The 12,203-nt window shown below is 51.8% G+C and overlaps 1 protein-coding gene across 1 annotated transcript; it reads right to left on the bottom strand.

The window, feature by feature from the left end:
- Positions 1 to 1,193: 1,193 nt before the first annotated feature.
- LOC112894750 (transcription factor LATE FLOWERING-like) lies at positions 1,194 to 3,718 on the bottom strand. The gene is made up of 3 exons (XM_025962551.1): positions 3,518 to 3,718; positions 3,146 to 3,385; positions 1,194 to 2,663 (listed from the first exon to the last, which is right to left on the bottom strand). Exon 3 carries the CDS (start codon positions 2,588 to 2,590, stop codon positions 1,415 to 1,417), a length of 1,176 nt encoding a protein of 391 aa, XP_025818336.1. The 5' UTR covers positions 2,591 to 2,663; positions 3,146 to 3,385; positions 3,518 to 3,718; the 3' UTR covers positions 1,194 to 1,414.
- Between the last annotated feature and the right edge of the window lie 8,485 nt (positions 3,719 to 12,203).

Below are 12,203 nucleotides of genomic sequence, written 5' to 3'. Positions count from 1 at the left end.
AGGTAGGAAAACTGGAAAAGGACGTGCCCAAACTCCCATACGTGCCCGGCGCCCGGCCTTGGGCTCTTAATCATATGCGCCATGATTCCATTCCGCAACGCCACCGCACCCACCCACATGACATGAGCCCATCGGGCGCGCATTCCGTCTAGGGTTTTGCCCGCCCTGCTGCTACCGCCACTACGGCTTTCGCAAAGCATCGACCGATTTGACAGCAGCAAGCTAGCAGCGCTGACCGATGCATGCACGAGCTGGGGGCTAGCTCGCCGGGACGAAAGGTTTCGTCAGCAAAAGGCCCTTTCCGCGTTAACTTACTAACAAACATAATCCCCTGGCCTCCTTGCTTTCTTTTGATCTCATCATCTAAAAAGGCCTGGCCAGCATCGGTAGGTGATAGAGAGAGATACTCGAGGATAAAAAGACGAGATATGAATTCAGACGCAGAGATAGCTTGGATAGCTCGGATAGATTTAGCATCTCGATCCCGTCGTCTTAGCTGATCGACCAGAAAGCTCTTCAGCCTAGGGGCCGCCTACAGCTTTGCGTATCTCCCCGTCCCCAGCCGGCCTCCCTTTTCTTCTCTGCTTTCCTTCCCTTCTTCGAAAAGATATTTCGTTGGGCTGCTTGGGCACGAATGGGGCGAGGGAAAGTGGCTAATCATGCACCAAAGTAGCAGCAGGAAATGTATAGTATGTGCAATTTGGTCGCTAGCAAAGATCGCCAGCCTCATGATGTTGTGTCCAACGATCGAATCAGCTGCCGTTTTCAGTCGTAGCTTAGGCGCCACACACACACACTCAAGTCTGGGCCGGGCATGCAATGCATCAACCGGTCAACGAAATAGTTACAGTACTATCGTTGTTCCTTTTTTTTTACTTGATGATTTTGACCTTTCCACAGTGTTTGGAGATGTGCTAGCTACTTTGACAAGCCTAATTAATGATGCGGCTTCTTATGTGTATAAAAAACAGCGTACTTCTGACCATGCATGAAGTGGTCAAAATTCAAAAAATTTAACTGAGCGCTGGATTGATTCTAGGATGTCCAGTAAAAAAGAATGGAGGGCGATGTTCTAAAACACATTTGGATCGGCAGTTGCTTCTCGTGAAACTATCTCTACAACTTCAGATGTGTCATCATCATCATCATCATCATCCTCCCTCGTGGTCTCGCAGTCTTTCACTCAAGTTACATCGATCGCTCAACAATGCATCTGATCAATCTTTGCACATAGAGTATACATATAACTACAATTAGAAACTAAGTACTCATAATGATCACTAGGAGTACGTCGTGATCTACAACTAACAACGAGACCTTACGACGACCAGACAAACAGTTCGATGAAACAGCAACATGCATGCGTGTATAATCCACTCAGGCACAGTCATACAATCTATCGAACAGTTACCGGCTACAACAATTTGCTGCTAGTATTCGTCGATCCGTTAGGATTTACATACCCAGCTGGAGAAATGTTACTGCTCCTTCTCGCCAATCCAAGGAAGCCCGGGTTGCTGCTGCTGCTGCCGAAATAGTTGTAGTGCGGTGACATGCTTGGTGCGCTGATGCTCGTGCTCGAGCTGTTGGTGCTGGTGGTGCCTAGGGTTTCTAGCGCCTGGACCTGGGACTTGAGGAACTTGAGGTAGCTGGCCGCCTCGTCCAGCATGGACGCCGTGTCCATCTTGCTGCCTCCGGGGACCAGCTTCTGCAGCACGCGGAGGCGCTCGCTCACGCGCTCCCGCCGCAGCCGCGCCGCCACCGTCTGCGGGTCGCTCGAGATGCGCACGTTCTTGCGCCGGGGCTTCTCCGCGGAAGCCGCCGCCGCGATCTCGGGGCCGAGGTTGACGGGCCGCATGGCGGCCGCGCGGTAGATCATCTCCTTCACCTGCGCCATCGCCTCCATGTCCGGCTCGTACCCGGCGGCGGCGGGGTCGCGCGCGCCGTGCTGGGCGCCCTGGCCGAAGCTGATGCTCGTCGCCGCACGCCGCTTCGCGCCGCCGGGGAGCGGGAGCGGCGCCGGTGCCGGCGCGCTTGTCGCGATGCCGGCCGGGTACTCGTCGGCCACCTTCCGCTTGGCGTGGAGCGCCTGCTGGTGGGACGACGCGTGGGTGAACGGCCGCGGCGCCGTGGTGGGCGACATGATGGACGTCGGCGACACCACCTCGGCGTCGTGGCCGCCGCTGTAGTTGTTCGACTCCCCGGAGGAGATGTTGCCGCCGGTGGTGCCGCTGTAGCTGGAGAGCATGGCGCCGGTCGACACGGCCCCGCCGTCGCCGAGCTCCCTGGTGAACGCGAGCGCCGCGTCGAGGAGGCCGGCATCGAACGCGTCCCCCGTCCCCGCGCCCAAGAACGCGAGCGGGTCACTGTCCATACCCGCGCCGCCTTCGAAGGCGCCGCGATTCGAGCTCACCTGGCACGCTCCGGTGTCGCCACCGCCGGCGGCGGGGAGGACCCCGTCGCACTGGAGCTGTCCAAAGCAGGCGCCGAGGAAGGCCTCGTCCATCTCGAACCGGCCGCATCCAACCTGGCGCGAGAAGTAGTCGTCGACATGGTGGCTGGCGCCGGCCCAGCCAAAGGTAGCGTCCATCGCCGCCGCCGGTCGATTCAAGGGAGCCGAAACGACTGGCGCAGGGATTCTGGGACGACGCTATAACTGTGGACTGCACAAAAGAGGATGCTCCATGGGTTAGAGACTTAGAGTAATCCATGGCCATACGTAAGAAAAGAATATGACGATCCATCTACGTCGAAGAGGGAATCCAAATCGGGTTGCCGAATGAACATCAAGAAACAGTCACACGGGTATGGCATTGATGGGCGGACAAGGACGGGGAGGAGATGTCTCGAACCTCATAATTACACTGTCTGTATTCTTTAATTTTCCATGAGATATATATGTAGCTCAAGAACTCCACATGCTTACAAAAGCAAGATCTACTCCAGCTGATGCGTACGAGATCTTCTTATTTTTCATTTTTTACAGAACGATTTCTACTGCTAGTTAGATTCGTCAGCCGCGGGACGGCGGGAGGTAACTAATATAGTTAAACCGAGACGATTGGATTCGGATGCATGAAATCACGTATGCTAATGATGGAGAAGTAATTAATAGGGATACAGGATCTGCTGTATGTGTTCATACCTTCTCTATCAACCACGACTGGTGCTGATCGATGATTGATGGCAAACGGTGGTCGACAACAACAGACGCAGCTTCGCTTCGCCGACGAGCGCACCTCCACGCGGCTTCCAAGTTCCAACAGCTAGCCGCCCTTGGAAAACACCGTCAGCAACGGCGCTGAGCCGCCGGCGGCCGGCCGGTCGGCAATAAGCTCGGATGAACGACCAGCGAGGAGGCGAAGACGACGAGAGAAGAGAGGATCTGTGCCCAACGCTGGCGACTTAGTATGCTAGCTGTTGTACGAGTAGCTAGCTAGCTAGCTAGTAGTAGTAGTCTACTAGTCTATCGCCACCACGGGCGTATGCGGTATGCTAGCGAGGCCAGCGGTAGTACCTGCAGCGGTGTAGGCGGTAGCGGATGGAGTCGAGTAGGCGGCCGGAGTGATTGACCAATCAATAAGCAATCAGAGCAGCGGCCGGTTCCGGCGGCCTGGGCTTCGCGGAAGCTCTCTCGCCGTTCGAGTTAGCTTAGGCGAGCAGACAGGGGGAGGAGAGGAGAATGAAGAGAGCTGAGGAGACAGCACAGATCATATGTGTGGGATATGGTCCTCCTGTTGATGGCTGCATATGGGCTTCTTTTATAGATGGTAGCTATGCCTATTTCCTCCTCGCCTTGCCTACTTATTAACTGTCCCTCTATTTCCTTTTTCTGAAAAACAAAAAAAAAATCTTCCTTGAGAAAAAAGATGGTGGTACTACTCTACAGCACAGAGCTCGACCAGTTGGGGAAAGATGACGCTGATGAGTGGGCGGCACATGAACATGCATCCATCTACAGTTGACGCGCTCTCATAAATACATGCCAAAAAAGCCTCCAATCCTTTTGTATATATCTATCTATATTTGCGCAATCGTTACGTGTTACGTGAGGATGCCGTCCAGTGCTAGCAGATTCAGTTAAAACAATAATGTTTCCCTTTAATTTGTTCTCGCTAGCTACATGATCAGAACCGTTCATCAGTAGTCATAATCACACGTATAAACTACTCATATTAACAGTGTAGTATCATACTATTTTCCAGACAATACTGTCAGCAGCGTATCAGTGTGTATGCACTCGAAGTAGCTAGCTAGTAGAATATATACCACCAGGTTTTTCACGTAAAAAGGTTTCCACAACTTTCCTTGCTCTGGCTCCGATCTGGGGGCTCTGCAAGCTTTGTTCGCCTTTGTCACCGCAGCAGGGCTGAGGAATCAAAAAGATTGACGCGGCTGCCCACTGCACGCCCGCCCTCTCCAGCCCTGCCCGTTTCAGGGCGCCGGGCGCAGTAACTTTCTGGACGCTCTCTCCTTTTTTGCCCATTTTTGAGAGGAGCAAGGGGGCAGCGCCACCGCTCCCAGCTGATGCATCACATGGAAGTTTGTAGCTTTATTCCTGGACGTGCACGCATGATTCCTCCCTCGCCCCAGCGTCGTATGACCATGCGGGCATGCATAGACCTGATGCGATGATATATATTCACTGCGAGCGGTAGAAGGCGGCCGCTAGGCAACAAGGTTTTACTGAAATAGTGAACTGACCAACATGCATGCAGTCGGTGAAACCTTTCTTCAGAGCACTCAGATCAGAGCGCAGAGCAAGAGGACAAGGAAGCTGCAGCAGGTTCGTGGTGATATGATGAAGGCGATGCAAAGCGAGGAGAGCAAAAGAAAGACCATGCCAAGCTTACAGAAACAGAGGCAAATTTCAATGGTTTATTTGGTGCACATACTGGTCTGTCTGTTTTTTCTTCAATTCAGACGAGATAGGAGACCACGCCAAATCTTCAGAGTGTATGATAGGTGATGGAGATCTGGACCACATTGATGATGAGAGGAAACCAATTTTACAAAGGCTAGCTGGGCTTTATTAATTGGAGAGATTGTTAACTTACATGTATTTTTTCCCCCACCAAATGGAGACGTTTGCTACTAGTTTGGATCACAGTACCACTGATCAGTTTCCTTTTTCTTTTGGGGAACCCACTGGTGAGCTAGCTACGTGTGAGCAGTGACAGTGCAAGATGCTGGTATATAGCCCTCAGCCCACAGTATAGCATAGAGGGACAAACTGGTGGTAGCCTGGTTTATAGATTTTGTGCACATGGCGCTTAGGCCCTAATATCATGGCAAACTTACTCCCATACTATATAGTATACAATAATCACCAAAGGAAAAGTACACTGGGGCGAGTAAAAAAGAGGTGCTGACAGGATCTGCATCTTGTTTTCTAGGGAGTTGTCTGTAATGATAAGATGGGGGCGAACATGTAGATATATATAGAACTCGGGGGAATGTCCTAAGAAAGTAACATTGTCTAAGGACAAGTAACTCCACTTGCTCCAAGAATATAGTATTGTGTTTGTAATGGAGCTCTAGTGTACGTACTGTCTCATCATTGTATTGGGAGGCACATGCCTAGCTTTGTCTTCACATGGTTAACGCCATCCATCCGCTTTAGCAGTTTGCTAGCTATTCTGCAGGTTTATTTTGGATATCAATACGATTTTCTTTTTCGAGGGAGCCTATAATTGTGATTAGACATGGAACGCAATAAAGTGCAGATAGAAGCACTATATGATTACATCTATATATCAGCACTCATGTGCAAAAAAAAAAATCACAATTATATACTATGTGCTGTAATCATCCAAGAGACCAAGACACAAGAAGCATTTCAATTCAGTGATTAGACCTTTCATCGTACCCCTTGATGCTTATCTTGTTTCCCCCAATCCATCAAACTTCGTTGCGCAACATTTAATCATCAATAATATGCAATCAGGTCCTTAATTAATAATAACAGTATAAAATCACCAGCCAGGGTACGCATTATATACAAATGTTCATACACAACCTCCCAGTGAGTGCCCTCACATGGACTGCTCCAAAACCTGAACGCGCCAGCTCCTAACAGTTCCGACGAGCAAATGCGCTGTCGTTTATTACCAGACGAGCGCGGATTATTATAAGATCAGTGGAGAGCAGCGAGAGAGAGTTGGTTAAATAATATTCTCCCCGGCCCTGAATCAATAAAGCCGACGTGAGCAAATCGCACTCGCGGTAACTAACTGCGGTGTAGGTCCAACCACCTGCGCTCCCTCTGCAGCTTTGTTTTCTGCAAGTTGCGTCGCTTCGGCACCTCCGTCTTGGTCGAGGAGGATTCGTTGCGTCATTGCAGACTCTACCACGGCTCTGCTGCAGAAGAGGACCGGATAGGAATCGATCGAAGCTCTCGGCGAACTCATCAGACCAGCAGCTGCTAGCTAGAAAACAAGGCGCCTATTCCGCTCGATCGGCGGCGCAGAGCGAGAAAAGTAATCGCGCGCGCGCCCGGCCGGCGGGGAAACGGCCAGGGCGCGGGCACGTCGGCCGCGCTGGAGCTACCCGGTTTCGAGATTTCGTCAGCGGCACCGAAATCCACAGTTTCGAGGAGGGGCGTACGTGAGGAGGACGTTGAACCGCACGGCACACCGGCCGGGATGACGACGACGGCGACGGCCGGGGGCAGCTAGCTGGTAAAAGTAGCTAGCTAGCTAGCTTCCCTTGCATGCTCATCACGCCGCAGGGCAACGGCATATTTTTTTGCTTTACTTCCGATGGTATATATATGTAGGGATCTAAAAAACATGGATGTGTTCCTGTGTTTTATATATATATATATATATATATATGCATGTACGTAGATTTTTTTTTTGAGCAGGCATGTAGATTTTTTTTGGAAGCAATATATGCATGTAGGTCGTTTTAGTGAATTAGCTACGTATATTTTGCGAAACAATAATTAGCTATATGTATATATGTTTAGCATTTAGATTATTGTGCTCAGTTGAAAGCTACGTCATATTTATATTCCTTGGATTAATTTTTCTGATCGTACAAACGACAGGGCAATAAGTTGCGGAAAACAACCATCCATGTCGGCACAGGCTCTGGAGTTATGGCGTGTGTTGACATTGTATGTATCTCGATCTGCTAGGAACTGGAGGTCAAATCCTTATGCTGCAAAGATTCTAACAAAATTTGACTTCTTTCTTTTTCTGAGGAAACAAAATTTGACTTCGATATATGTGAGCTCAAGAAAAGTCCAACGTAAGAAATCCTATATATTGACGAGTTCTGTTTTCTTGGAAAACTTTGTCTCTGCTGCGCACCGTCAAGGAATCTATATTATGGTAGATTATATGATTGGCTAGCTCCCAAAATTTTGTATCAGGAGTAGCATTATTTTTTCGAAATTGTTATAAATATAGACTACATGGATTCTCTCTCTCTCTCTCTCTCTCTCTCTCTCTCTCTCTCTATATATATATATATATATATATATATATATATATATACACCCACCCCAATGTGTTTAAATTTACTAGTATTTCACTTATTAGATCCTACTACTTGGCTATAGGAAATGAATACTGTAAGTTTTGAATTTGGACCATCAACCACAAACATAACCGCGGACCGGATAGCTTAAGTAAAGGGAAATTCAGATGAACCGTTGGTTCGGTGCATATATAGCTACTCAATTATCTCCGCCGTACTAAATTTTCTGTCTCATGGGATCGACGACCCACTTTGTCAGACACTCGAGTTATACGCATCATGATCTCTCGCATGGGTTTCCTGTTCGTACTTGCCAGTACTAGATTTCTCTGTCCCGTGATGATGTTTTGAGGCATCTTACAATGATTGGAGCCGAGCAAGGATCCTCGTTAGTTGTGCCTTGATTTGTTCTCCATTTCCTGTTTTGTACGTATATGTATAGGGTGGTTGGACACACCAGGACATGTGTACCAGCGTATCAGGACTGAGGTGTGTGTTTGTGTGTATACTTGGATCTCGAGCTGTATGAGAACTAGATTTGGTTGAATTAGATCAATGGGAGCCTAACCATCTGAAATCTTGCCTGATTATATCAGCCCAAAAAATGTTTGCTAAACACGGATTATGGACTTTACTATTTAAACGTTACTGGTAATTATTTCAATATTGTAGGAGCAGAAATAGCCTGCAATATTTTTGTACTGGTTTTATCATTCTATCTTATTGGTACTTGTTCCTAAATCATCATTTTGTCGTGTTAGTGGTTCACTATATATTGGAGTTGATTTTTACCGGTCTGATATTAAGCTGCATTTAAATCGTCATGTGTATCCATTGGCACAGCATTTTTCTAATTTTGTTCGTCATGTGTATCCTGTAAGTTCTATCAACTACCTTCTCTTTCAGTGCTTGTTATTCAGAGACTATATCTGTTTGTCGTTGTATGCTTGTTCTGTAAATTTGTTTGATTGGATGTTGTCCTATACAATGTCGTGGAAGATGTTGGCCCACTTTTTGTAGTTTGGCGGATAAAGGTTGCGTCTCGAAATTAAGGTAGTGATCGCGATGGGTGTAAATTTAATTATGCTCTATCTTATTAGCCAGACATTGCTATAAAGGAGCATGATTCTGTTTCCCTGTTACGTGATGTTGCATTGTTGCATAAATGTTATAAGTTTACTGCAGATTTGATCGTTGCAAGTCATTTCTTAGAAGGCTTGCTTATTTCGACATGTACGATTCCAATTGTGGATCATGATCATCCTTAAGGATATAGGCTCCACAAACATATACAAAGCACTAGGTTAATTAGATCAGAAAGTCTGCGAAGGAATCAAATTGTACTCTAACCATGGTTCTTCACCTTCAACTGACACACAACACAATTGTTATGTGATAGATTTATATTTGTGCAGAGAGAATTGTGCTGATGAGTACAGTAAACAGAAAATGTTAGAAAGATGAAAAAAAAAGAGGGAAAATGCTAAACAAAATGAATGCATACAAATAAAGTCATGAATAAAAAATGGCACTAAACCAAAATTGAGGTGCAGCCACATTTTCCCCGAGGAGGGAGTTGATGCCGCAGTAGACGACAACATGTTGGCATCCGTGGGTCAGATCCTCCACAGTCACAAACCGCGGCCGCGGCACGGCTGGAGATCCGGCCGATCCTCGTTCTTAATTCCCCGCGCCGATGATCATCGCAGTTCCTGATGCGGACAACGCCCGGCCCTGTGCTCACCACCAGCAGCCATCACGCGCGCGAGCACATAGCCCACGCATGATCCGCTCTCTCCCTCGATCGATCTCGGTTAACAATCAGCGTCCTGATCGCGGCACTGCACGCCCGATCACGGGGCTTACAGCGGAACAGTGAGAAATTAAAACCTGCAGCTGATCGAGCACGGGCGCGGATATGGATCGATCTGGCGATCTGCCGTGCCGAGCTCGACCGGCCGGTGCACCCGGCGGCGGCAAGGACGCTGTGTTTGATCGGTTCCCGGCGACTGATTGGCGAGCGAGGCCGGAGGCTGCTGGCAGCTCGGACGACGGCGACCGGTCGAAGAACCGCCGTCGGCGTACTGACGTACGTATGTATACGTACGTACGCCGTGCCACTGCACTACAGTCTCCAGGTACAGCCTCATCAGCCCAACCGCTCCGCCCGCGACAGTTCAGGTACGTTCACTGCACCGGGCGGGCGCTCGCATCCGGACACACGTCGCGCGATCTGCGTCTGATGGGATCGGAATCGGAATCGGAACAGTGACACCAGATGGCTCGATCGATCCAGGCACGCGCGCGCGGCCGGGGGCGATGAACAATGTGGACGCGCGAGCGCCATTATCAGCTCACCTAAGTCAAGGCTGGTACCTGCCTGGGTCACGAGCAGATCAACTTTTAGAGTTTTGGTCGCGAGCGGTAGTAGATTAACGGAGGCAAGTACGAGAGTGATGCCGTAATCAGGCTCCCTAATTCCTCCCCTCCACATCTCTGGCGCGCAGACGAATTTCGCCTAATCCGTCGCCTATCGGGGAGAGGGGGGGTGGTTGTTAGGTGGGCTCGATCGCGATCGATCGATCGGCAGCTTGTCATCACTCGCTGCGATGCCCCGGCCGGGTCGCCCCCCAATCTTCCTCGGTTGACCGGGCGGGCGGCCCGAAGAAGAGAAGATCGCATGCGTGTAACGCGCGCGTCAGGAGCTCGGGACTGATCGGGTTTGTTAATTGGTTCGTGGTCGCGGTTTCAGATGACGGTTTGATCAAGAGTGCCGGAGCCACTTGGCTCCCAGCCAGCAGGTGGCCATAGTTTATAAGATCCGTGCGTTCCTGCTGCGTCGATCCGAGGATGCAACATGGGAGGGCCGGACTATTATAGTCTCGCTCTTCGTACTCATCTCCATCACCCGTCTAGCTTACATTGTATACTGCAATTTGTTCCTCCGAGAAGGTTTGGCCAGAGAAAAGTACAACCATTTGCGCCGGTTTCGCCAACCCGGATTGGAAAATAGGGGCGTTTCATGGTGGTTCGGTGCACCAAGCGTCCGGATCTCCGCCATTTATGCTTGCTGATCCTGCGATCGCAACCCGTAATTACTAGCACCCGGCTGTGGCGCACCGACCGGTTCGATCGGAGCAGGTGTCCTGCGCGTGTCACCATGCCGGCTAGGCTGCTGGCTCGGAGGGCGGAGGCCATCCGGCCAGATGCTCTCGCTGTCACGCATGGTCCCGGCTGCACTCTCTCTCAGTCACTAGAAACAAGCTGGCTCAAGGCTAGCTCTAGCTGCTAGTAGTAACGGACGGATTGGAGCATCAGTGAGACAAAATCTTATCAGGATCGCCGGTGATCCATCCGCCCGACTATTACCCACCGGACTGACACTGATCCGGGGAGTGGCAACAGTAATCCACCGAGGTGCATTGATACAACGGCGTGGACCACACGGGGCGGACCAGGAGGCGTTGCGAGCCAAGCACGCTCCGCCACGACACATGCCGCCATGCCACTCGGCGTCGGCGCACGAACGCGCCGAGCAAGCGCGCGCAGGCATCATCTGACGACGGGCAGCAGAAACCCCCGCTCGGGGGGTCTCGGCGAGATCCCCGGCCGGGCCGGCAGATCTTATCTCATCCGGCCCGACACATCTCTCCCTGCCCCTGTAGCACGCCGGCAGGCCGGCTGAGCTAGGCTGGGAGAGGTGGACGCATCGGCCGGGGCAGGGGCACACGGGCACGGCACAGCCACTCTGCCGTCTGCCCCCATTTACTCGGCATGGACGACGCACGCCCCCGCTGCCCGGCCCGGCCCCCCGGGGCCTCTGCCGCTGCCCCTGCCGATCGCGTGCCGGTGCCGTGTCCGCGCGCCGGCGGGCTGCGGGAGATGGGCGCACGCCGCGCGGGCGAGGTCGCGGGCGCGGTCGCGGCCGCCCCGCGCCCGCGTCACGTCCCTTTCCTCCCCGTGCGCGCGCGCCCGGACCACCGGCCGGCCCGGCTGGCCGCAGGTCAGACCCCACAATTATGCCCCCCGACCCGTCAGTTCAACGTACGCGCGACCCTGCCGCGCCCGGCCACCTAGCCTCCAAAACCGGGCCCTGTGCATGCACGCGCCGCTGTCCCGGCTTATCTCGCTGGCAGGGCTCCCGGCCGCGGCGCCGTCGCTCTCGCATGCATTGGTCGCCGGCCGTCGCCGTCGCCGGAGCGGAAACCCCGCTGCCGGCGGGGGGCTTCGGCGCCACAGGTTTGGCGATCGGGAGGCGCGCGGGTGCGTCCGGAGAGGGGGCGCTGGCTCCTTTTGTTACGACAGCGACCGATCGGCGCGTCGGCATCGGGGCGTGTCCGTGGCCGGGACGCGCGCGAATTGATGCACCAACCTCCCGCTGAGCCCAGCGAGCCATTGATTTCTCTCCATTGATAGGTGCGGAGCGAGCGAGCTACAGTACCAAGCCTCGGAATGTAGCTGGGCGGCCAGCTCGGGTGGTTTCTTCCTGCCATTGCGGCCACCCATGCCACTGCACTGACACTTGCCTGTCCAAGATCACACTTCTTTTTCTATCATCTTCTTTTGTAGGTGGGGAACTTAAACTGGGAATGGACTCTGATGCATGCAGTTCGATGGGCTTGCCACTGGCTATCGGGATAGCTAGCTAGCTTGATGGCGCCACATGCTTGCACGGGTCAGAGCGGCCTACGAGCTAGCTACAATTGCAAGGCTTGATT

This window comes from Panicum hallii, chromosome 5 (genome assembly GCF_002211085.1).
Source record: "Panicum hallii strain FIL2 chromosome 5, PHallii_v3.1, whole genome shotgun sequence".
Classification (NCBI taxonomy): Eukaryota; Viridiplantae; Streptophyta; class Magnoliopsida; order Poales; family Poaceae; genus Panicum; species Panicum hallii.
This window is presented reverse-complemented; position numbering and strand designations above follow the sequence as displayed.